General features: G+C 34.9%; 4 protein-coding genes across 4 annotated transcripts; 2 read left to right on the top strand and 2 right to left on the bottom strand.

Annotated features, from left to right (window-relative positions):
• Window positions 1-395: 395 nt before the first annotated feature.
• Window positions 396-1,846, bottom strand: LOC21410034 (40S ribosomal protein S29). The gene is made up of 3 exons (XM_024161455.1): window positions 1,635-1,846; window positions 1,350-1,449; window positions 396-478 (listed from the first exon to the last, which is right to left on the bottom strand). The coding sequence occupies exons 1-3, from the start codon at window positions 1,694-1,696 to the stop codon at window positions 470-472; spliced, it is 171 nt and encodes a 56-aa protein (XP_024017223.1). The 5' UTR covers window positions 1,697-1,846; the 3' UTR covers window positions 396-469.
• A 242-nt stretch (window positions 1,847-2,088) lies between these two features.
• On the top strand, window positions 2,089-9,148 carry LOC21410033 (ATP-dependent DNA helicase Q-like 3). Its single transcript, XM_024161430.1, has 19 exons — window positions 2,089-2,316; window positions 2,724-2,834; window positions 2,997-3,004; window positions 3,091-3,174; window positions 3,494-3,634; window positions 3,713-3,747; window positions 4,438-4,521; window positions 4,662-4,750; window positions 5,254-5,406; window positions 5,493-5,589; window positions 5,980-5,983; window positions 6,086-6,235; window positions 6,331-6,423; window positions 6,507-6,572; window positions 6,650-6,783; window positions 7,366-7,460; window positions 7,604-7,731; window positions 8,129-8,235; window positions 8,389-9,148. Exons 1-19 carry the CDS (start codon window positions 2,163-2,165, stop codon window positions 8,843-8,845), a joined length of 2,190 nt encoding a protein of 729 aa, XP_024017198.1. The 5' UTR covers window positions 2,089-2,162; the 3' UTR covers window positions 8,846-9,148.
• Window positions 9,149-10,151: 1,003 nt separating this feature from the next.
• Window positions 10,152-15,094, bottom strand: LOC21410032 (protein STRICTOSIDINE SYNTHASE-LIKE 4). Its single transcript, XM_024161439.1, has 6 exons — window positions 14,841-15,094; window positions 14,531-14,749; window positions 14,175-14,242; window positions 11,587-11,823; window positions 10,804-10,936; window positions 10,152-10,667 (listed from the first exon to the last, which is right to left on the bottom strand). Exons 1-6 carry the CDS (start codon window positions 14,997-14,999, stop codon window positions 10,392-10,394), a joined length of 1,092 nt encoding a protein of 363 aa, XP_024017207.1. The 5' UTR covers window positions 15,000-15,094; the 3' UTR covers window positions 10,152-10,391.
• Window positions 15,095-21,781: 6,687 nt separating this feature from the next.
• On the top strand, window positions 21,782-22,720 carry LOC21410031. The gene has a single exon (XM_010091875.2). It carries the CDS (start codon window positions 21,976-21,978, stop codon window positions 22,459-22,461), a length of 486 nt encoding a protein of 161 aa, XP_010090177.1. The 5' UTR covers window positions 21,782-21,975; the 3' UTR covers window positions 22,462-22,720.
• Window positions 22,721-25,584: the final 2,864 nt, after the last annotated feature.

Genomic DNA, 25,584 nt, shown 5'->3' with positions numbered 1-25,584 from the left:
AAATATTTAAATTTAATTTTTACCGAGCCTTATAATAGTTGATCCGTCAAACATATTATTGATAGTCTTAGCATAGTCGCTTCTCGTAATGCAACATTCAATATTGATGAATGCTTAATCCAAGCAATAAGCATAACTAGAATTAACAATGGAATGAAAGTTAAACTTAAAACTGCTTGTTAATTAGAAACTACGAATTCTTTAACTGACAAAGTAAGAGATACAAATTCCCAACAAAGATGAGCCAACTTGATGATCCACACGTTGGACAAGCAAGCAACCGCCATGTGAGAAAATAGTAGCAATGTGAAGATTAACAAAGCGTAGACATTTAAGTCATTTTGTTTCAACTACAAAAAGACGCTAATAAACACTCGAAAGCAAGAAAAGTTCAAAGACAGGGTATAGTGTTCTCCAATTTTGCTCCAGTCCATGCAGGGCAGCTTGGCATTAAAGGCCTTTCCAATCTTTAACGGTACTGTAAAACATAAAATAAGAAAGAAAAAAAAATATCAGATCTAGACATCATAATAAAGTTCAAACAAAGGGTTGCGTCCAACAACGAAAACAAAGGCACTTGGGGATTTCAAATGGGGTAATAACAAAAATAAAATAAAAATAAACATCACTAAAATGTCCCTAGCTAATTCAAAAAAAAAAAAAAAAAAAGAAAGGCATTTGGGGATTTTATATTGGATATAACAAAAAAAAAAAAAAACAAAAAAAAACAAAAATCTCCCCTTTGTTTTACCACCCTATGTGTTCAAGAATGTTGCACCTATCCTACTTGTTTTATCGGAATATTGCGTTTCACCTTATTTTTACAAATACTGTCAAAACTTAGGGTCCATTGATTCACCGACTTAAACTCATGATTTTGATTTTGATCTCTCACAAAAATTTGAATTAAAAAAGTTCCCATCAATAGATTCTGTCACAAAATTTAAATTCAGAATTAAAATCACTGACTTGAACATATGAACCTAATGGGCTTTTAATTTTTGGTAAGGCTGGGAGAGATAGGTGCCGCATTACTGAACACCTAAGTGGAAGTTGCAGCTTATAGCATTTGGGGGAGGTTTTTGCTATCATCCATTTCAAAATCTATTATAAGAAAACCAAGTTTTGTTACAAAATCAGACTGCAATACAAATGAATTCTCTTTAAATGACATACAATACGCTTTGAAACGAAAACGCGAAAAAACAAACTATGCAATGACAAAAGCACAGCCAATACAAACTGCATCTGTAGACACAGGTATTTTAAAGAACATTAAAGCAAAACAACATTAACAATTATGGTGAATAAATAACATTGCTTTGAATCTCATCAAAGAAGAAACAAACCTTGATGAAACCAATTTCCTTGGCGTTGCTGCGGAAGCACTGCCTGCAGCACATGAGGCCGTACTTCCTGATCAACCCATGTGGGTTTCCGCAAACACGGCTGATATGCACAAATCAAATATTGTTATTATTGTTATTAGTGCAAAATACAAATTAACACAATCCACAAAATAAAACATAATTAACATCAACTAAACCTATGCATATTTACTGGTTAAAATTTTTTTTTAATTTTTGGTATGAAAGGGAAAAAAAAGTTTAGGAAAAGATGAAAGGAAAACAAACCAGGCGCGAGATCCAGGGCCGTAGTTCTTGGGGTGAGAGTTCCAGACATTGGAGTGACCCATCTTCTCAATCTATCGCTTCAACTTCGCAGAGGCAGAAAACCAAAAGCTACGACTGGATTCTGCTGACTATTCTGAGAGAGAGAGGAAGGAGCAAAACCCTAATTTTTAACACTGAAATGCCCAACAGAACTTCTATGAACGACGCCGTTCCTTGTTGGTCTCGCTAAAAAAGAATATATATGGAAATTGCCCCGTGTGACCTTTAAAAACGGGTATTTCGGACATTTCACATCCCGACAGGGGTATTTCGGACAGTTCACATCAGAAACGACGACGTTTACAGGTACCGACCCGAGAAGAGCGCGAAAACGAATCGGAGCGAAAGTCGCATCGTACATACCAGAGAAATGTGAAAAGAGGTAGAAAATAGAGAAATTTCCCTTTCACCAGAGAAATGTGACGAACTCAAAAGAAATCAGAAAAAAAAAACTTTGCTCTCTTCTCCGATCAAAGTGGGAAGTGGAAGATGAAGAAATCGCCTCTGCCATTGCAGCAGAGCCCGGTCTGCTCCGAGAAGCAAATTTACTCCAAAGAAGCTCTGGTGAAGCTCTTGAGGTGGCATTTCGGCCATGCCGATTTCCGAGGCAAGCAGTTGGACGCCATTGAAGCTGTTTTGTCAGGTCATCATTCTACATTCGATTTTCTTTTTGGTTGATTTCATTTTTATCGGCGGTGTGAAGTTTTGTTAGTGATTCGTTTGGTTGCCAAGAAAGCGCGGGAAAAGTTGAAGCAGTGGAAAACTTGTCGCTCTTTTTTTTTTTTTTTTTTGGAAAAATAGACCTATATTTCGATTTATTGTTTGATTAATTCATCGACGGTGTAAATTTTTCTGAATGATTGGTTTTTCTTTTTTATTTGTGTGATGGAACTGAATGATTCGTTTGGTTTCCGAGAAAACACGGGAAAACTTGAAAAAAAAAAAAAAGCAGAAAACTTTGTAGTCCTTATTTTTTTAGAGAATGAAGTAAACCGTTTTTTCTTTTTTTTTTTTGCGTTTAATTAAATTGGAATTCTTTTTAATTTACAGGAAGAGATTGCTTTTGTCTGATGCCAACTGGAGGGGGAAAATCAATGTGTTATCAAATCCCTTCACTGGCAAAGAAATCCGGAATAACGCTCGTCGTTTGTCCTTTGATAGGTGAATTTTATTGGTTCAACTCGTTTAGTTTCTCATGAATTTTGGGTGGAACTTAAGTTACATGTTTTGTTTCTTTGCTTTTGTTTTCTGTTGTCAATGTTGGTCTTAATGAATGAGAGGCGCCTCTGATTTCTCCCTTTGGTTATTTGATTCCGCAACCAGCACTAATGGTGAGCATATTGGAACTCTAACTGTTTGTTGTGGTTCTATATTCTAAGGATGCGGTTTCAGATTATGGGATTTTGTATGAAAACAGGAAAATCAAGTGGCTGCATTGAAAGAGAAAGGAATTGCTGCTGAATTTCTGTCATCAACCCAAAAATCTAGTGTAAAAAATAAGGTGAAATATGGTGCTTTTGGTATCTTATTGTTGTTTCTTTACCTACCTATTTTATGTGTTAAAGTTTTTGCGCAAAAGTTTTGATTTTTGTGAGTAACATCAAGGACATTTAGAAATCTTTTGAGCTAAAATGCTAGTCATAAAAAATTACGAGGAGGTTGATCTAGAATGAAGGAATTGTTAATTTTGCACAAAGGTTTGTATTTTATTTGTTAAGTTGTCTTTAATGCAACTTCCTAGTTTTTTGTTAGAAGCTGGTAAAAGACGGCTGACTTTTTGTCACATTTGAGAAGACTGAGCTTTCTTTTTTGTATTGTAGATCTACGAAGACATTGATTCTGGAAAACCTTCTTTAAGGCTTTTGTATGTCACCCCAGAAATGATTGCAACATCAGCATTTATGTCAAAGTTGACAAAGATCTACATGAGAGGATTGTTGAATCTCTTAGCCATAGATGAGGTACGGAAACTAGGTTATGTGTTTCAGCTGGAAATTTAACGTGTCATATTAAGTTCACCTCTTTTTGGAGAATTTCAGGCGCATTGCATCTCTTCTTGGGGCCATGATTTCAGGTTTGTGAAATGTAATATTAATACAGCCTATTTCTAGCTATAAGCCTAGTACAGATAGAACATGCATCTCTCCTAGGAAGTATGTTCTAGTGTTGAATATCTGTCATCTATTACTTTATTGTCTTCAGACCAAGAAAGGAGCCTCTGTTATATGCAAACCAAAATCATATGGCAACTACCTGACCCATCAATTCCTCTTAGTTTGTATTACTGTGTCAACACTATATCTTTCGTTCTATAACCCAAAAGTCAGTTCTTCCTTGGGTCGCTTTGAAGTGAGGCTTAATGGAAGCCCACCCCTTCTGGGGGGAAAAAGATCTTGGACATGTTTAACTATTATGTTAGACTTCTCATCTTGTTAGTTTAGTAAATTTTATATAGTTATTAATTTGTTTAGGAAAAAACCCCAAGGGGTAGCTAAAGTGGCTCGGGACCTCACCTTACAAGTGGGAGGTGTTGGGTTCGATTCCCCTTGGGGTACCTCCCTCAGCTTGTCTCTGTGTGTTCGGATAGGAGGGTTTACACACACCCTTAGGGATTAGTCAGGTGCTCAAAGAGGCCTGGATACCCTAGGTTATTAAAAAAAAAAAAATGTTTAGGAAAATGGGCAACCTAGTTTTGATTATATAGACTGTCAACACTTTGTCACCTAATTTTATATTTTATCTTTTTGAATGTCATATAAAATAGGCCTAGCTACCGTGAGCTTTCATCTTTGAGGAGGCAACTTCCAGGTGTACCAATACTCGCTTTGACAGCTACAGCCGTTCCTAAGTGAGTCTTTTGATGCACCATGCAGTACCGTTCTTACAATATCTCTGAAGATTTTTGTTCTTTCTCTTAATTTTATTTGGAAAGTACAAATTTAAACTATGAATCACGGAGAAATATTATTCCTTTGATTTGGCCTGCAGAGTTCAGAAGGATGTCATAGAGTCCTTATGCTTGCATGACCCTCTCGTCCTAAAATCATCTTTCAATCGTCCTAATATATACTATGAAGGTGTGTCCTGCTTCCCTGACTTTATGCATATCTAGTGTTGGAAATTTTCATTGAGAAATATCCGTTAGTTTTGTTAATTTTGCTCGATGTTTCTGGCCCTTTTCTCCGTATCATATTTTATGGGAGCTCAATTTGAATTCATGTTTTACAATCATCTTGTCAATCTTTCATTGTGGAATGTCAATTTTTTGTTTGACGGTGTGCACCTTAGTCAATTGTTGAACCAATCTAGATCACATCAGGTACGAGTAAACAAATGCCATGTATGCTGTTCCCTTTCCAATTATAGAAGAGAAGGAACAGAGTAAAAATATTAGATTAATGAACTTTGGGAAGCCCTTTCAATTGAGATTCCTTTTCCCTCATAAACAATTTATTCTGATTGGTGGGATGTGTCATGTGTCTTCTGGTTCTTTTGTAAGTTTAATATTTTCAAGAAGTAAACTGGATGTAAGATGAAATTATTCTTTATGTAATTTACTAGATTTTTTTTTATGTTACAGTTCGATACAAGGACCTTTTAGATAACGCCTATGCTGATTTGTCTAACCTGCTCAAATCTGAAGGAGATGTTTGTGCTATTGTTTATTGCCTTGAGCGTACAACATGTGACGCCTTGTCTGCTCATCTATCAAATAGTGGCATTTCTTGTGCTGGTATATATGTGATTTTTCCCTCAAAATTTTTTTGAGCGGTTACCACTTAATATGTGCTAATGTTTCTTCCTTTTTCTTTTGTCAAGCTTACCATGCAGGTTTGAATAATAAATTGCGTACTTCTGTTTTAGAGAATTGGCTTTCTTCTAAGATACAAGTTGTTGTGGCCACAGTGGCTTTTGGGTAAGATCGTATACAAGATTTTTATGCGAAAAGGAGTTTTGTTAAGGTTTCATTGTCTGCTTGAATATTGTCAATGCTGATGATGTTGGACTGTTTATATGTTGTTTTAATTGTTTGCGGGCTCAATTTGTATGATTAAGTCGTCGTGAGACAATGTTTAACTTTATTACTTCCAGAGTTTGGGGTGTGCATCAAATACCTTTATTGTTTTCTTTTCTTTGTTTATGTGTTGGGTGAGAGATTTTGCTTAACATGTACTTGGTTTTTTATCTTATTGTTTCCTCTTTGTAATTTATATGGTTTGTGATGCATTCCTTGCTTTCCTTTCTATGCTTTGTTGGGAGCTGTGGCGGTGTACCTACAGTAACTGAACTACTGGTGTTCCTTCAGGATGGTATGCAACTCGGTCACTATTTATTCTACTACTTTTCCTTTTAAGTTAGGGAGTTAAAGCACATATCATGTGTCACTAATTGCTCGTGGTCAATTTCTTAAGGGTATAGATAGAAAGGATGTCAGGATTGTTTGCCATTTTAACATTCCAAAGTCAATGGAAGCCTTCTATCAAGAGTCTGGTAGAGCTGGTCGTGATCAATTACCCTCCAAAAGTTTGTTTTACTATGGAATTGATGATCACAAAAAAATGGTTGGTTAAGTGTCTTAAACGTTGTCATCCACAAACTACCCTAAGTTCCATGGTTTCCACGTGACTTTGTTTCTTGTTAATTCTATGTTTTTCAGGAATTTATTCTAAGGAACACTGAAGCTAAAAAGTTAAAGGCTTCAAACGCACAGGGAGAAAAGTCAAAAAAATCCCTGACTGACTTCCATCAGGTAACATTTAATAAATTTCATGTTTGAACGGACCATTCTTTGTATGGTTGATATTTTATGAAGCTTGAGTACAATACATGCAGATGGTTGAATATTGTGAAGGCTCCGGATGCCGTAGGAAAAAGATTCTCGAGAGTTTTGGAGAGCAGGTACAGTCATCAACTACTTTTGGATGCTTAATGTGTGTTTCCAAGCTCAAAGTTATGCACTAACATGTCCAAAACAGGTACCTGCATCACTATGTAGGAAGTCATGTGATGCCTGCAAACATCCGGACCTTGTCAAAAAGCATTTGGAGGAACTTACAGCTACTTGTGCTCTTCGGGGTAAAGCCAGTTCCTCACAAATTTATATAAGCAGGTGAATCTTCAAACTGTCCCAGTGCTTTTTTAGTTAAAGGGTCTCTCGTGTTACATTAGGTCATCGCTTTAACGATTGTGATATCGTAAGTGGCACACCCTAAAAAAGTGTAATTCCATTACCTAATTCTCAAGTGCAAGAATTACATGGTCAAGTGGAATTCAGAGAGGTGAGGTGTAAGGGTCCGTTTCTTAAACAGATTCCAATAATGGTGGTCTGAATTTTTTTGGTTTGAAATGAAAAGTTTGAAAAATGTGGTTTAAGTTTTGGTTCAAACCATTGAAAACAGTTGGGGAAGGGGCGATAAACTTAGATTTTTGAGATTTTTTTGGTTTGAAACATCAAACAGGCCAAAAGTTTAAATATTGCCCAAGAAATAAACATGTTTTGAACCTAATATTGCAACAAAGAGGACACTGGTTGAACTCACGAGAAAAGGTATCATAGCAACAAGGTAAACCGTAACAGTAATCAATTGTTGTTTTGACAGAAAGCTAACATTGAAATCTGCAGAGACACTTTTGTTGAAAAACCGCAACCCACAATTCTTAGGTGCTAATTTTTATGCACATTCTGTTTCAGCTCCTTCAATATGGTTGACAAAGGCGATTTCTCTGAATTCTGGAATCGTGCTGATGAAGCAAGTAGTTCTGAGGAATCCATATCTGACTCTGATGGTAATCCCTTTTCTCAAGAAGCTTTATTTGGTATACTGTGGTGGGGGTTGGTGGGGAGGTAGAACATTAAAAGAAAGAAAAAACAGTGAACGAAGAAGTTACTGAACTGAATTTTGATTTTCTTGTGTCCCTCTTACTGCCAGACGGTGATGATGTTGTCAAAAGTCTAGCCCAGTCAAAATTGCCAACAAACTCAGGATTAAAGGAAAGGTTGGATTTCTTGCAACGTGCAGAATCAAAATATTACGAGACCAAAACCTCTGATGACCAGGTATATTCGCTGTTCCCACACATATGCCCATTATATTGAAAAACTATATTGATAATTACGACTAATAAGGTATTAAGTGACGTACCTTTGGCAATCATGACTATTATAGCTGCTTTTGGACCATGAAGCTTGCGCATTATAATTTCTGTACTGCATGAGTGCCTTTCTGTCCTTCTATTTGACTTGTGATGCAAAGCATTGGGAACTAAAATACACTACTCTAAACGAACTTGGTTCATTGGCCATGTACAAAGGTGGAACTGACGTGTTACCTAATTAGTTACAACTATGATGTGTGTTTGCGGTGCATATATATTATTTGGACTAAATTGATCTTTGAACCTACTTTAAATTTGTTTTCCCTGCAAAAACTTAACCTTGTCTGTATTCAATGAAGGTCAAAAAACCAATCAAGAATGCCATATCTGATACGCTGAGAGAATCAAGCAGAATGAGACTACAAACTGCACTCAAGCAGGCTCAGCAGCGGCTTGGCAGCATAAAGTATGTGCATAACTCCATGTTTTAAATTTTTTCACCATGAAATTATGGTGATCTCAATGCCAGAAGTTCTTTTGCCGAAAACTCATTTCATTTATAGTACATCTCTTTTCGGCCATCGGAAATTTGATCTGCTCATTGTTTAAACTCTCCCAGGCTTGAAGTGGAAACATCGGCCACTTTTCTTGAAAACGAGTGTTACAACAAATATGGGAAAACCGGGAAATCGTTTTATTACTCCCAAGTGGCAAGTACTGTGAGGTGGCTTTCAACCAGTACTACTGTGGAGTTAATTGATCGGCTTGGAACCTCTACAAGTTCCCCATCACAGAGTGTTTCAACAAAAGCAGAAACTCACACTACAACTCCTATGGTGGAACAGAGTCATAGAGAAAACACCACCGATGAATTTCACTCTGGCATTGGATCACAAACTCCCACATGTGACTCACCCATGGAAAGTGCTTCCCCTAGCACAGAACTGTCTCCAATTCCATCATTTTCAGAGTTCATCAACAGCAGAAAGGCAAAACACATCCCATCGAGGTCGTCAAAAAGGCAATCGCCCGATAGAGTTGAGAAGGATGTTGAGAAGAGGATGAGGTTGCAATAAGCTCTGAGTTTGTTGGTTTCTTTGATTTCGTATTCATGGAGGAAGAAAACACGGTGATTTTTGAAGCGACTATTTTCTTTCTAGTAGCCTACTATGAAAATGTCTCTTTTCCCAGAAGGCATGGCAATTTGCAACCCCTTCTCCCCGTCCATCGTCGTGCGTTTTTTCCTTTTATTTTTTTGGCTGTAGTCGAGCATATTTTTCAGATGTTTGCCAAGTGCAATTTTTGGACGAATTATAGTAGATAATTTTGTTTCAGTTCTTGGAAAGCCATGAGTAAGATGCTCGAAAATAACTTTTTTATTTCTTGGGTTTTTTTTTTTTTTTAACTTTTTTAACAATGTGGTATTGAGCCCCACTCCACCCTGTGGTGATTGCCAGCTCCATATTTGTTGTAGTTCCTCTTTCAACTTAAGGTTGATGTCGTTTCTAGCTTATGCTATTTTGGCCGTCAATATCCTGTATTGAGGTAGTTGTCGTTTTCTAGTAAAATTCTGTTGTTTATTATCGCATTCGCATCTGTCGTCGTCACTTCTCCGGTTAGTTTTAGTGTCATTTCTGTAATTGTGTCCTTTTCCCAGTCAATGCCATTGCCTTTTTCTTTTGTTTTTTCTCTTCTTGTTCATTAAATTATCGTTCTTCCAGTTAATGTCGTTTTTCCCTCTATATCATTTATTGAGACGGTTGTCCATTTTTAACCCATTCTCGTTTGTATCTTTATTTTCATTTCCATTTTGTATCGTTTTCGAGTAACTCTGTCCATTCTACGCTGCTGTCTATTTTATGAGTTTTTGAAGTGTTTCAGTCAACGTTTAGATCTCGTGGTTTTTAAATTCAATGTAGTTTATTGTTTATTGTCGTTTCACTACGTGTCGTTTTTCAGTCATGTAATTTGTAGGCATCGCTGTCGTTTTCCCTCGATTAAATAGGTTCTTCATTGTTATAGTATCTAAGTCAACGTGTTTCTTTTTTACTGCCTTTTCTCCAGTAATGTCGGTTTTTCCAGTTTGTTTAATGTTGTGGTTTCACCTCTCAAAGTCGTTTATTGAGCATTTCCGATCTTGGTTGTTTTATTGTCGTTTTATTATCCTTTTTATTGTCGTTTTCCTGTCATTTTCCCACAAAGTTCCAAGTCTCTCATGCTACATAGCATTAATTCCACAAATCTATTATATGATTGCCACATTACAAATTTCCCATATTATCCTTGTTATTGTCGTTTTCTTGTCGTTTTCCCACAAAGTTCCAAGTCTTTTCCGGCTCTAATTTATGCCTTAAGTCCGTGCTTTATGTTACCATTGCAGGCTTCTCAAATATGCTTTTATCATTTTTTTTATATGAATAAACACGACAATATAAGCAGCCTAACGACACAAACCAAAAAAAAAAGAGCAATAAACGACTACACTTATTGAAACCAAACCCCCCTAAACCACCTACATCAAAATGCTTTTCATTTTTCACTAGTTGCTATAGTAGTTAGTACTTAGCACCATTTTCTGTGCTTTATTGATTTATACATACGACAGACATCCATTACTAGTTACTAATTAGCAGCTTTCAGGGGTAACTTCCCAATGAAGTCTGAGTTTAGGCTTCCCAAGTAGAGATGATCCTCAAATTCAACAGCTGTTGTAACGAAATTCATAACCTTTCCTTTGGAATCATCAAAATGCCTGGTGATCGTTCCATCGGCCGCCACATTCACTACCGTCGCCTTTCGTTTAACGCCGTTAACTAGGTCAACCAGTTTTGGAAAAGTTGCTATGAATTTCTTGATCACCTTAGAAGTGTGCACAAACTCAAGCCCCTTAGGCGTCAGCTGTGTGGCATACAAGTGATTCTGGTTAGATGGTCATAGAAGCCTATTTATAATCTAGTCATATATATATATATATATATTTCATTTCATATTTCTTGAACTTTCATGTCAAACAGCTCAAGAGTTTTATATTTACCTGAAGTAGAGCGATCCAGAAAGACCCATCAGGGGCAAGATTGATGTTATCAGGTCCACCAGGAAGATTTTCAATGAAGATTTCTGTTTGCCCTTTTTTCTCTCCCTTAAGCCAATACTTCCGACACCTATATCTGTTTAACAAAACAGTTGGTTTGAGTAGTTGAGACAAAGACTACACATAATTCATGAGTAATAGACAGTGATTAGAGTGAGCCAGGGTGGAGCTACACTGGACTCCATAGTGGACGTTTAATTCATGGGTTCAGAATTATGATTCAAAACTATTTTCAGTTTACGTGTATTTTTTTTTAAAGAAAATATTGTGTACGAACTATGATCCAAACCATGATACGAATCAATGCTCCAAACGCACCCACAGTGACTCATAATGATTAGAGAAAATTAGAGACGGAGCCAAATTAGGTCCAGACAGGCGGGAATAGCTGCCCTGGACTTTAAAAAGATTTCAATACCTCAAGTTTTGACTTTTAAATGTATTCATATTTCAAACTTAAAATCTCAAATAAATCAACTGTGGTACTATATAAACTTATATATTTTTAGACTGTAAATTTTAAAAAGTGATCAAATTCTATCAGCATAATTCATTCAAAAGAAAAATAAAACATGTAATAAAATAGAGAAAAACAAAGGAAAAAAAAAAAAAGACATAGAATTAAGAAAAACATAGTCGCGATATAATTTTAATTCAAAATCGTGATTCCACAGAGAGCTTTCGTTTTTCTTGTGCTAAAAGAAGTATTGTGAACAAGAAGCTTACTTCCACGTTTCACAGAACACCAGGTAATCTTGGTCCTTAGAGAGAGCAACACCATTAGCAAAAGCCAGATCATCAAGTAGAATTGAAGTCTGTTTTGATGATGGGTCGTACTTGAGCAGCTGCCCATGAGGTTTTGCCTCAAGAACGTCTAGATACCAATCATGGAGTCCAAATTTTGTGCTCGCAACACTAAAATACAGACTACCATCTGATGCTTCAATTACATCATCTGCAAAACTGATCCAAACAACCAATTAATTACACTGTTTTACCTCACAAAAAGATTGTAATTTATACGTGCCCTTCTTTTTTATTAACGAAACTTTGACCTACTCTTATAAACTAAAAACTGCACTATGCATTCATGCAAGAGGCTCAAGAACTGGTCATATACTGTAACATGTAAAAGTTATTAGAGTGTAACAAAAAATTTGTCCTTATGTAATAGTGATTTTAGAAAAGTGTAAGAATATTACAGTACCTTATTGCACCAAAAGCGATGTAACATAAAGTAAATGTCTTGTTATGCTTGACTTCTACGTTTTATGTTAATTTCGTTAAGCGTTAAATTTTCACGAACTTGATAATGCCGACATTTTTGTCTTCAAAAAAGTTATAAGAACGCAACATAAAATTTATTTTATGTAATAATAATTTTAGAAAAGTGTAACGATAAAGATTAAATATCATATTACACTTCTGCAAAATCAATGTTACATAAAATTAAATGTCTTGTTAAAATGAATGGAAGACCGAAGACAAGCTTTGTAATTTTATGTTAGTTTTGCCACATGCTAAAGTTTCCCATGTCACGCCGAAACTCGTACGTGACAATGTCGGCATTTTCGTTCTTCAAAAAAGTGCACAGGGAAAAGAAAAACGTGGCATGTACATCAGTTTAGCAGGGAAAAAGACACCACGTGATCTTCCTTCATGAATAAAAAAGTTGCTCATTTATCCGAACATGTTAAAACTTGGTATGGTTACTGACCCTGCACTAGTCCATTTTGGATGACTCGGACACTGACAAGAAACCTTAGTATATAAGTTACATTTCACGCACAATAATAGTTTCTTGGAATGAACCCCGTGGCAGATTCGTTTCCTGAGAAAACCTCTGGTCCAAACTCCGGATTTTGATAGCTCCATGGAAGCTAATTATTAGTAAAACATTAATCATGGGGCCAAATCCAAAATGGACCAGTGCCAATTTTCCTCAAATTTTTTTTCCATAGAAACAAAAAGGGTTTCTGTGTCTCTGGCCCCAGGCCACGCCAAGTTGATCAAGAGGTCTAAATTTAGGCTTCTACAGAAGAGAGACTCAAATTTAAAACGGGAACAAAAAAAAAAATCCCAAGTCCACACGCGGAAGGGCAAAAATGGGGAAAAAAAAAAGTTGTGCTAGTACAAGACTTTGATTGCAACAGCCACGTATTTCACCTCAAATACCAACAAAACCATGATGTAGAGAAGTAGCAATCGGTCCCCAACAAAAAAAAAAGATTCCCCTTAGAACGTCGCTTACTATTGCTAAGCACTAACGAGAAAGTAACAACAATATTAGGGTGCGTTTGGTAATATGTACAACGCCTCTAAAGAAAATGTGATGGCCTTTAGTTCTGAGTCGCCATCACAAAAATTTGGCATGGCTTGCACAAGGATAATCTCAAAGTGGTCACGCGGTTTTGTATTGTCCTTTTTCTATTCTTGGATGGAATTACTTGAACTCTTACAAGCACTTGTTGTTTGTGAAACGACTTGGTGTCACAGATTGCTTGTTCAAGTGGTGTTATTGAGTAGTGTACACTCACGGCTGTTGAGTGCTATTAGACAAGTAACACTCAAAGGGCAAAATTGTCCAATAAATGTTGAAAACCTCGTTTGGTGCACATATTTAAACAAAAATTTAAATTTTAGTGAAAAATAACTTAAACATGTCAAATAAACGTTTGGAGTGCTTCTCTGAATTGGGTTTGTCTACCAAACTTTTTATTTTTCCTTTTCTCGAGCCAAATGCATAAAAGACTTTTTGGACGTTATTAATATTTAGAATCTGTTTAATTTATTGATTTAAATTTTTAATTTGAGTTAATATGTAATTTTATATAAAAAATTCTCGAGCCAAATGCATAAAAGACTTTTTGGACGTTATTAATATTTAGAGTCTGTTTAATTTATTGATTTAAATTTTTAATTTGAGTTAATATGTAATTTTATATAAAATTTTTTTATTGTAATAAAAAAATTAAATGTGACTGTTTTTAAAATTTATTTACCGTAATAAAATTTTAATTCTAAAATCAAATAACAGAATCTTAATAGCCTTTGAAACATGATAAGTCCTACAATCAGTCAAATCTGACCGTACCATATAAAATTTTTCCATGTGCAGTATGATATATAGAGATACGGACTGTTGAATTTTTTTTTAATTAAAAATAACTCAAATTTCAACGGACCATATTGATTTGTTCGTCATTTAACGCGTGATAAATTATCTGCACGGTACAACCATTAAAGACTGGTAGTACCAACAAGACTGCATGCTCAAATGACCATATACATCTACATGATGCATACTCGCTTACCTTATCTTGGATCCATTAACATGAGAAGTGAGAACCGAGACGCCAGTTTCCCCAACCTTAAGCAAGCCCTGCAAAAATTACAGAAAACCAACTTTTAAATTATAATTTCCTGATACTATGAAGAATCAGCCAAACTCCCAAAGGCTAAATTTTCTAGAACTCTGTGCATTATATTCGTTTGAGACTAAGGATCTAACGATTCGAGTTTAAAATTTGAGTTTTACTACAGTAAAAAGTTCTTAGAAACAGTCACATCTAACCTTTTTATTACAGTAAAAAGTTATTACATAAAGTCACATCTCAACTTAAATTAAAAACTAAACTCAGCAAATTAAACGGACCCTTAATATTATTACCTCTTCAATATCACATACAACAAGATCACCTCCTTCATTTGCTTTTGTAATCCCAAGAAGTGTGTGACTTTCTAACAACTTCCAGTTCTCCCAGGAGCCATTTTTGTGAAGCCTTCTGAGCCAGCTATCTCTTGTAGCTGTATAGATTGTACCTTCTTCATAATCAACAGCAATATCTTCTGGGCCATTGAGAAATCCTTCTCCAAGTTTAATCACTCCCTAAAGAGATTCAAAACAAGTAGTAAAACCAAATTAAGAACCAACCCTTTTGAAGAGAAATTAATGCGAATTGTATTTTTTTTTTTTTTACCTGTAATTGGTTATTTGGAGGAAGAGCAGAAGATGGTGGAGGAAGTTGAAGTGAGTTTGGTGATGATATTGGTGAGAAGAAGAAAACTTGAAGTGCAAAAGCAAGAAAACAAGCTAACACAAAGCTTAAAAATGCTTGCAAAGTTGGTTTGAAAGCCATTGGGGGTTGGAGAGTTGTGCCTCAGTGAGGTTTGTGGTAGAGGATATATTTTTGATACAGATAACGTGACTGTATATAATCAAATATCCAATATAGTTCTATAAAAGCATGTTGAAGATTATTGGCTTTTGTATATTTTTGGACAAGTTAGTACATAATATGATACTAATTACTAATTAGCCCCACAGTGAAGGTAATTTTTACAGTATAAATTGTGTTTTATTTGCTACAAGTAGAAATTGTTGTTTTAGCTAGCCGATGGAATAATTTTTTTACGGTCTAATCAGAAAGTGTTTGCACTAAAAATTTGTAGTATCCACTCATATATCATACATACTATTGAAAATTTCTCTGATGGACGGTTTTTACCAAAAAAATTCTCCATAGTAAAAACTAAGGGCTCTTTTTTATTATTATTATTTTTAGGCCAATCATGTTGAAACAAATTAAATTGCAGTTGTAAGAATGAGGACTGAAATAGAAAACCTGTCAATAATATAGCACTGTGATAAACGCACAAAAATTCACATTTGCTACTGTTGATTTTTGAATAAATTGTTAAATTATTTAAAAGCTTAAATTAAACATTTTCATGATTTTCATTTGAAATATTTTAATTGAAAATGTCTAGTTTTTACTTATTTACTTTCAGGACTAAAAACATAACAAAAATTATGCGAAGCCATGCAATTAAAGCCATAAAAGGAATCCACCGGCTGAGGTAAGTCCATCAGTTGAGCCATATAAGTCAACCAGAGAGAGAGAGCCAGCCGCGCCATCAACTAAGCCGAGCCGAGTCAAGTGGGCCCCATCAGTCAACGCGGAAGTTCACGCCTATTTCTTTCCACCAGCTCGCACCATGCGCATCACCAGCACGTAGGACTCCCAGCGCACGCGTTCTTACTCCGCGTCCAAGTCTCTAGCCGCGTGGGTCTCGTGTCAGCCTACTCTTTTTTCCGCATGTGACAGCTGTTCTCCATGGGCCCCAGCCGTCCCCTACTCACGCCAGCACCCCAGGATGCGTCAAGCCACAACGATGCATATGGCGGTCATTTTTCTGTGAAGAAGACTGTTGCTAAAATCTTACAGTGTGGCATGTATTGTTCCATTTTGTTTAAGGACACCAATGATTTCTGTCGTTCCTATGAGAGGTGTCAAAAGCTAAGTGCTCTGTCCCGTCGCTGGGGAATAGGAATATGATACCCTTGAACTCGATTCTCGTGATAGAAATATTTGACTTCTGGGGGATAGACTTTATGAGACAATTTCTACCTTCTTATGGATACCTTTACATACTCCTCCCTGTAGATTATGTGTCTAAATAGGTAAAAGCCTTGGCATGCTGGAACAATGATAATACTATTGTTGTGAAGTTCTTAAAGGAAAATGTGTTATCTCAATTCAGAACGCCGCGTGCCATCATCAGTGATTAAAGCACCCATTTCTGCAACCATTCTTCTTGAGGCTCTGATGCATAAGTACGATGTTGTTCATAAAATTTTGACTGCCTATCACCCACAGACAAATGGCCAAGTTGAGTTGGCCAACATGGAGATTAAGCAAATTCTAGAGAAGAAGATTAATCCCGACTGCAAGGATTAGTCTCTGTGCCTTTCAGACGCACTTTGGGCATACCGCACTGCTTACAAAACCCAACTCGGGATATCTCCCTACCGGCTTATTTTTTAGAAAACCTGTCATCTACCTGTAGAGCTTGAACATAAGGCTTATTGGGCTACCAAAGCCTTCAACTTTTATCTCAGCACTGCATGTATCAATCGGAAGCTCCAGCTTTCTAAAATTGAGGAGTTAAGGAATAATGCTTATGACAATTCTAAGATCTACAAGGTAAAAATGAAAGTAGCTCATAACAAGCAGATCTTGAGGAAGAACTTTGAGCTGAATCAGCGGGTTTATCTTTATGTTCCCTTTTGCATCTCCACCCTAGTAAGTTAAGGTCGCGGTGGACTGACCCGTTTATGGTGAAACGCGTCTTTCCCAATGGTGCTGTCGAGGTTGAGGACCCAACCAATGGAAGAATCTTTAGAGTAAACGGCCAGCGTCTGAAAAATTACTTAGATCGGGTGAACCAGGTCAAAGAGATCATTCTCGACGCCCCCGTTTGCTAGCCCTAAGTAGTTTGCTCATACTTCCTGTATTATATTTTCATTTTTTATTTTCTTTTAATTGTTTTGTTTTTGTTTTTTGTTTCTTTTTACATTTTTGTGTGTTTTTGGAGAATCATACCAGGAAGCATAGGTTGTGCTCATATGTGGAATGCTCATCATCCAGGTGTTTATTACCTTGTATTTCTATATTTTTCAATACTGAGGATACTATCAGATTTTGGTTAGGGGTGGTGAGCATATTCATGTGTAAGAATGATTTTTGTCATGTTGATATTTGGGTTAAAATTTTTGCAAAGTTGTCTGAGTATGATTTCAAAATGATTGGTTTGAGTCAATTTTTGTTGTATTGATACTAAGAAATGACTTCCAGAGTTTCTTTTTTGTACATGCTAAACCTTGTGGTAAGACGGATGTTAATGCATGTCAACTGAGAAAATTCTCAAGTTTAAGTATTTCATTTTTTGTGAGTTAAAAAGTAGAGAAAACGACTTATGAACCTTCATTGATCTTTTGAGTTGGTAAAATCATTGTCAGAACATCATTACATGGTTTGTGGTGTGCTTGGTGTATATGCTTGATGGATGAATTTTAGATTAGATAACAATGATCTTTTGTAATAGAGCCTCATTTGTTATCTATTTTTCCAAAAAAAAAGAGAGCAAGATCAACATTTCACAGATTCTATAGTTTGGTTGTAATCATATCTGATGCTATATAGCTATTTGTCAAAAGAACACCTTTCTACATTCACTTCATTGTTAAAATTGCAGGTTGTCACTTGCCATAAAAATGAAAAAAAAAGAGAAAGAAAAAAATGTATTTTCCTATACATTTATGGCTCTTTGTTCATTTATGTAATTTTCTGTTTGACTCAAATGAAAACTCGAAAGCTGGTTAGTGGTAAGAATGGTGGAATATTATGAGCAGTTGATTAGCCTATCTATTGATCAATGTTCGTTTAATTGCTTGTCCTAAACTTTGCCTTTCTCACATTGAGCATTAACTGATTCATTTCCAACTCCATGAGAGAACCTTTGAACTCAAATATTTCTGGCACCCGTGAGGTTGAGGGAGTTGTGACTTTTACTTAGTGAATTTTTCAAAGTTGTATGTATTATGGTTAGTGGTAAGAAGGTTATGGTTTAGAGCACACAAACACGACTCTGGCGTTTTGTTTGAAATGTTCGGGTGATTTATTTGTTTGAGATTTAGATTTTCTTCGTAACATGATTTTTTTTACGCTTGAAATACTAGGGACGAGCAATAAATTAGTTGGGGCTTAGGATAAATGCACAAAAATTCAATTTATTTCCTTTCACTTCATTGTTAAAATTGTAGGTTGTCACTTGCCATAAAAAATGAAAAAAAAAAAGAAAAAGAAAAAAAGTTATTTTCCTATGCATTTATGGCTCTTTGTTCATTTCTGTAATTTTCTGTTTGGCCCGAATGAAAACTCAAAAGTTGGTTAGTGGTAAGAATAGTGGAATATTATGAGCAGTTGATTAGCCTATCTATTGATCAATGTTTGTTTGATTGCTTGTCCTAAACTTTGCCTTTCTCACATTGAGCATTAACTGATTCATTTCCAACTCCATGAGAGAACCTTTGAACTCAAATATTTCCGGCACCCGTGAGGTTGAGGGAGTTGTGACTTTTACTTAGTGAATTTTTTAAAGTTGTATGTATTATGGTTAGTGGTAAGAAGGTTATGGTTTGGAGCACACAAACACGACTCTGGCGTTTTGTTTGAAATGCTCGGGTGATTTATTTGTTTGAGATTTAGATTTTCTTCGTGACATGATTTTTTTTACGCTTGAAATGCTAGGACGAGCAATAAACTGGTTAGGGGTTAGGATAAATGCACAAAAATTTAATTTATTTCCTTTCACTTCATTGTTAAAATTGTAGGTTGTCACTTGCCATAAAAAATGAAAAAAAAAAAGAGAAAGAAAAAAAGTTATTTTCCTATGCATTTATGGCTCTTTGTTCATTTATGTAATTTTTTGTTTGACCCGAATGAAAACTCGAAAGCTGGTTAGTGGTAAGAATAGTGGAATATTATGAGCAGTTGATTAGCCTATCTATTGATCAATGTTCGTTTGATTGCTTGTCCTAAACTTTGCCTTTCTCATATTGAGCATTAACTGATTCATTTCCATCTCCATGAGAGAACCTTTGAACTCAAATATTTCCGGCACCCGTGAGGTTGAGGGAGTTGTGACTTTTACTTAGTGAATTTTTCAAAGTTGTATGTATTATGGTTAGTGGTAAGAAGGTTATGGTTTGGAGCACACAAACACGACTCTGGCGTTTTGTTTGAAATGCTCGGGTGATTTATTTGTTTGAGATTTAGATTTTCTTCGTGAAATGATATTTTTTACGCTTGAAATGCTAGGGACGAGCAATAAACTAGTTAGGGGTTAGGATAAATGCACAAAAATTCACATTTGTTACTGTTGATATTTGAATACATTGTTAAATTACTTAAGGTTAAATTAAACAATTTCATGAGTTTCATTTGAAATACTTTAATTGGAAATGTCTAGTTTTTACTTATTTACTTTTAGGATTAAAAACAGAATAAAAATTTTATTGTTATTTCTTTCCTATTTTGTTGGCAACCTCTAAAACACAATAAATAGAGGGGCTGGCCTAGACTTTGGGTTGTTCAGTTTAGTTTTTCATTTAATTTTATGTCGTCTTACCATCATTCTTATATTTTTCTCTCTAAAACTTGTGAGAATGTATTGCAAGTTAAGTTAGAGTTCTTTTGGGTAATGTTAGAGATGAGCTTTGTTGAGTGATCTAATTTGGCTTTTGATTCCTTATGTTGTAATGTTTAATATTCGAATGAATTAAATCTCATCTATCTTTCATTTATTTTTTCAAAATATTGTGTGCCAATTTTTATATAAGTTCAATCATGTTTTTCTTATGTAATTCTGTCATGCACTATTTTGTTATTTGAATTATTTTGCAAGTTGTCTTTTACTGCAATATTTTTAAATTGATATATTGTCAATTTTGGATAATTTGTAATAATAATATTTTTGGACTTAACATAAGGATTTAATTTATTTGATATTTTTATCTTACGAATCAAAATCTAAAATGGTGAACGAAGCATAAAGGATTCTTGACACATTACTGTTTTTACTTTTGAATTTTCTTCACATAAATTTTCTTTCTTTTCTTTACTTTATTAGCAACAAAATCACAACAATACTCTTTCTCATTACTTAAGTTTATTAATTTATTTTCCTCTAACGTCTTATGATGTTAATATTTCTTGTCTATTTTATTTGTGAATAACACCTTTGGCCTTAATCAATTCACAATGCCTGTAGAGAAAGAAAACTTTACCAAACGCAACTTGTTTAGATAACCTTCTCAATTTGTAATTCTCAACCTCCTTTTCATTTAATCAATAGCAAAGAGGAAGGACTGCCAAAAATGCTACAACTACGACCACAAGAATTCATGAAAGGTGATAACGGACAGGGATTTACTTGTAATTATCAATTCCCATAAAACTTAAAAGAAAAGAAAATTAATGTTCCATAACATGACTTGGTTTAAATGAAATTCCATTTCAAAGAGAAACTCTTTGAACACAACCTTTGGTTCAATGCATCAACTTGTCATCTTCTGTCATTGGTGATTACTCATGGATGGAGTAGGCTTTCCGTGCCGGACCCTCATCAATCATATAAGCCTAAAACCGTCAATGATTGGTGTTTTTCAGGCACATTACCAAAATGGATTAATGGAAGTTATACCATGACCTCTAATCTCACAAGTTTCCCCAATATCAATAAAACGACACATCAGAACACAAATCAATGAAAACCCATTATTCTCCCTGGTTTAATAGTCACAAACCTATGACCAAACCCCTATATATATATATATGTATACTTGTGTGTTAAGGTACATCTAAGGGTATCACACATTTTGTGAACGATCAACTTATATCAAAATTGTATTGTTGTGGTTGCAAACTTAATCTGGCTACTACAAACCACGCCAACCTTCAGCATTGAGCTACTAAATTTGGATATTCCAACTCCCTTATTTTGTAGGGGAAAATTTGAAGACCATTATGTTATAATTAAAGAGAAGTTTTTGGTTACAAATATTGTGGTGTTCTGTTTCTGAAATCAGTAGTTCCATTTGATTTGTATACCTTTTCTATTTGTTGTCCTTATTATATGATTTGACATTTTCCTACTAGATACTGTTACTGCATTTTGTTTTTGGTTTACAATAGGACATAGTTCTCAACATTCATATATCTTTTTTAATTTAATATGATTGTAATATGATCGTCTTACAGTTTAAAATAAAGACTTAAGTTCTTCAAAAAACCAACAAAAACAAAACGAATCCATATGTACATGCAAAAGTAAGTAGTGTAATATTTATATTTTATTTCTATAAAGGTATAACAATAAATTTCCTTTACACAACATGTAAGATCAGTCCTTGGCAAAAGCAGTTAAAAAAACAAGTTTTTCTTTTCATATCCTTCCACACAATTTTGTTTTAATTTACTTGTCACCATATCCAACAATTTTTCCTATACTACATCATTCAGAAAATCTCGTTCCATAAAAAATATTACAAAAACACACATGGACCCACATTATATTACAAACCTTAAATAACTCTTATCTGTTCCTCTCATCATCCAACAAAGAAGCCAAGCCAGATAGAAAGAGTTTGAAGAGAGAGAGAGAGAGAGAGCGAGAGAGAGAGAGTCCACTCTATATTTTTACTCTTAGAGAGAGAAACAAGAGAAGAGAGCAAATTCATCACTTTAATGTTGTTTAGCAGAAGCAACATCAATGGCCATCACAACAACAACAGGTTCGGATTCTCATTCCCAAGCACCATCATGGGCAGCAGCAGCCAGCAGTACTAGTTGCAAAGTCTCTCTAGATGTGGAGTGCGTGAAATGCGCGTCGTGCGGCTTCACCGAGGACTGCACTCCCGCCTACATCTCCCGCGTCCGCGACCGCTTCCACGGCCGCTGGATTTGCGGCCTCTGCGTCGAGGCCGTCAAGGACGAGCTCCTCCGCTCCGACCGCCTCATCTCCACCGAGGAAGCCCTCAACCGCCACATCTCCTTCTGCTCCAACTTCAGATCCTCCTCCCCGCAAACCAACCACGTCCACCCCATCTCCGCCATCGGCAGAATCTTCCGCCGGAGCCTTGACTCCCCCGGCGCCGTCCGATCGAGTTCCGCCGCCTCTCTTGATATCGTCGAAAGGGTCTCTCCTGAGCCCACTCTTATCCGCTCTGGTAGCTGCTTATCCTCTATCTCCAGCTGAAGAACTGAATATGAAGTCTGTTTCGTTCTTCTGGGGCCTCAAATGTCAAAGACATTTTTCAGGTGGGGCTCTTCTGGAATATTTTTATAGTTTAGATCCTAATGTCAAAGTAATGGGTTCATACGTGTAACTGACATGAGATTGTTGTTCCTCTGTGACTTGCTTACTCCCCAATGTATATAATAATTTTTATATCATATCAAAAGTTCTTGTAGGATGATCTTCTTCTTGTCTAATCCAGTATGAGTTTTCTGCAGAATTGTTTTTTATTCTGGTTTGTGGTATGTACTGTTTTTGAGAATTTTCTTACTTCAAAATTTCTCAGGCTAGTTTTCCTGGATGGCTGTTGATGTGGCCTATAATTATTCTTTGGTATCTAAGGGGCACAATAGTAAAGAAAGAAACCGTTAAAGGGTGGAATAAAGGAATATTAGAGAGTTTTTCCCCCCCTTGATGTTTAATGGTGTAATTAGCTGGTTATTTAGAGGTCTTTAGGCAAACACAATGATGTGGAAGAGGTTAAAAGGGAATACTGGATTCTACAAAAGATGATGACAGAGAATGAAATTGCTGAGAAGATTCTTAAGAGGAAACGAAAACAGACTGAAAAACTACAGTTCTCTGACATTGTGGAAATTCACTGTAGTAAAATTCTCTACTTCAGTGAACTTGAGGTCTAAAGAAGTTTCTGGATATATCAGGGCAGAACCTTTTCAACCTAGACTGGACACTAGAATATAGCGGGTACGACAAAAAGCCCGTTTTACGTAATTAGACAGTGAAAGAAGAGGAGTAAAAACTATAGTTAGTATTAGAATCACGTGATTAGAATTATTTTTGATTTATGTGTATTTTTTATGAGAGAAAATACTGTAACGAATTACGAACTATAATTTAAATCAGAAAATGAATCCACCTATCAAACATCACCTAAACGTTTATAGTTAGCATTTGAACCCCACGTTCTTGAAAATACTTAATGAGACCTAAACATTATTTAAATTTTCAGTTAATCAATAAAAATTAAATAACAAAGTCTACAAAGTCTTTATTTTAGAGTACAAGTTTTAAAAGTCATTTTAAAGTAGCTCTTTTTTAAGGAGTCACATTTTTCATCTTTGACTGTAAGCTCTTCTACATGACCAAAGAACTTCTGGAATACTATCAAAACTCTCCCAAAAACAACCTTTGAGCTCATGAAAACAAAAATTGGTCCCAATAAGCAAGGCCAAATAAGCTTATTTCTCTTTAAATGCGGGACAGGCAAATTGCCAACATATCCTGTTGGTTTGTAACTTGCAAGTACCACTCGGCAGAAATTCTCTTCTACTTGCCCCCTTTTTTCTTCCTGTCTGATGAATGTTTTTTTGCCATCCATTTCATTCAAACAGAAATGTATTTTAACAATCCCAATACTTATGGCTTAATAACGACATTGTAAAGAGCATTATTCTCGGAAAGAAATATAAAAAGAATGAGGACGGGTGATAATCAAATCGCAAAATCCAAGGGATAAGTATTGGGGGGGGTGGTCTTTCGGCGTTGTTTTATTCCTGACTGTTACTAGTCAGCCGTTTGACTTGAAAAAGAACCTGAATCCATCAATTTATGGGTCATAGCATATGAATTTTGAGGCATGCACTTTCTCAAAAGTAGTTTAACCTAATATGTTGTGAGAAATTAATGTTAGATTGTCCGCTCTATTTGTGTCTTTGCGGTGTTAGGTGTGCCTTTTGCGCTCCAGAATCTCAATCGATTGAATACTTTCGTCAATTGTGAAGAATTTATTATTAAAGTGCCATTTATCGATTATTGGCATACCTTGACAAGTGTCTAATTTTAGAATTTAGTGCATATTTCATTCGAATTTATGACAGAATCGTTGTTCATATTTTTTTGATTCGGAATATATTACTTTTTAAATATATGAATATATATAATAGGCTTTTTAGTATGAAACCCCCTCAATTTTTTGAGATTAGCAAGTTGGTCTCTTAACTTTTTTTTTTTCCCCGCAATCGCTTTCGTTTGAAATCCGTTGCAATTCTAATCCAATTAGTAACGGCCGTCAAATTGTGTACTGTTTTGACATGTGATCGGCACGTGAGGTCTCTTTTAAGAGTATTAAATGCTTAAAAAGTAATAAAGAATGAATAAATATATATAAAAAAAACTAATTAAAATATTTAAAAAAAAATCAACAACTCAGGAACCCCATCCCTCTCTCTCCCTCTTTCTCTCTCTCATCTTCGATCAACAAAAGCCCAGATTCACAAAATTTTACCCGTACAGCAAAACAAAAATAAAAATAAAAATCTCATTGTTGGGTTTCTTGCTCAAACAGCCTCCCATTGCATAGGCTTTCTCAAATCTAAAAAAGAAAGAAGAGAAGAACAACAAAAGCCAAAAAATTAAGGGCTTGTTCAGTTATATTTTAAAGTTATAATGGTTAGAGTGTAAATTTTAAATTAAATTTAAGTTATAATTTGAATTAATATTGTAATTTAAGTTTGTATTTAAATTGTACTTTAAATTAAAAATTTATTTGAATTTGTATTTATATTGGTCAAAATTTAAATTTAAATTTATATAATATTTTAATAAAAATTAATATAAAATTTTAATAATATATATTGATAGAATTTTATTCGTCTTTTTATTGTGAACACATAAAAAAATTATCTCAATTAAAATTAAAATAAAAAAATTATGACATTTTTAAAAATAAAAAAAATATTATTAATTAACTTAAATTTGAATTTAAAATTTTGAGTTAAAGAGAAAACTTTACCTCATATTTTAATCTTAAACTTGAGTTAAAATTAAAATTAAAACTCAAATTTAGATCAAATTTTACAAATATATATATATATATAAAAATTTAAATAAAGTTAGAATTCTCAGGGGTTGTTTGTTTACAACAAAATTCAAAAAAAATTTAAACTCAAATTATAATTTTATTTAAGTTCACGTTTTTTTAAATTTTAATTTTATTAAATTTTACTCAACTTTATTAAAATTATAACTTTAACTCAAATTATAACTCAAATTCAACTCAAAAATTACACTTAAATCACACTATAAAAAAACAACCCTCAGTTAGTCAAATAATGAGCTTGAGAC

This window comes from Morus notabilis, unplaced genomic scaffold (genome assembly GCF_000414095.1).
Source record: "Morus notabilis unplaced genomic scaffold, ASM41409v2 Scaffold329, whole genome shotgun sequence".
Lineage (NCBI taxonomy): Eukaryota > Viridiplantae > Streptophyta > Magnoliopsida > Rosales > Moraceae > Morus > Morus notabilis.
The sequence above is the reverse complement of the archived record's forward strand: the minus strand, read 5'-3'. Positions and strand labels throughout refer to the sequence as shown.

Coding starts and splice junctions, on each gene's coding strand:
- LOC21410031 (XM_010091875.2), top strand. CDS start 21,976: ATGGCCATCACAACAACAACAGGTTCGGATTCTCATTCCCAAGCACCA.
- LOC21410034 (XM_024161455.1), bottom strand. CDS start 1,696: ATGGGTCACTCCAATGTCTGGAACTCTCACCCCAAGAACTACGGCCCT. Junction 1,450..1,634: donor GGCCCTGGATCTCGCGCCTG/GTTTGTTTTCCT, acceptor TGTGCATATCAG/CCGTGTTTGCGGAAACCCAC.
- LOC21410033 (XM_024161430.1), top strand. CDS start 2,163: ATGAAGAAATCGCCTCTGCCATTGCAGCAGAGCCCGGTCTGCTCCGAG. Junction 4,751..5,253: donor TCCTAATATATACTATGAAG/GTGTGTCCTGCT, acceptor TTTATGTTACAG/TTCGATACAAGGACCTTTTA. Junction 6,424..6,506: donor CCCTGACTGACTTCCATCAG/GTAACATTTAAT, acceptor CAATACATGCAG/ATGGTTGAATATTGTGAAGG.
- LOC21410032 (XM_024161439.1), bottom strand. CDS start 14,999: ATGGCTTTCAAACCAACTTTGCAAGCATTTTTAAGCTTTGTGTTAGCT. Junction 14,243..14,530: donor TTGTATGTGATATTGAAGAG/GTAATAATATTA, acceptor TAATTTTTGCAG/GGCTTGCTTAAGGTTGGGGA. Junction 10,937..11,586: donor GTGTTCTGTGAAACGTGGAA/GTAAGCTTCTTG, acceptor TTTGTTAAACAG/ATATAGGTGTCGGAAGTATT.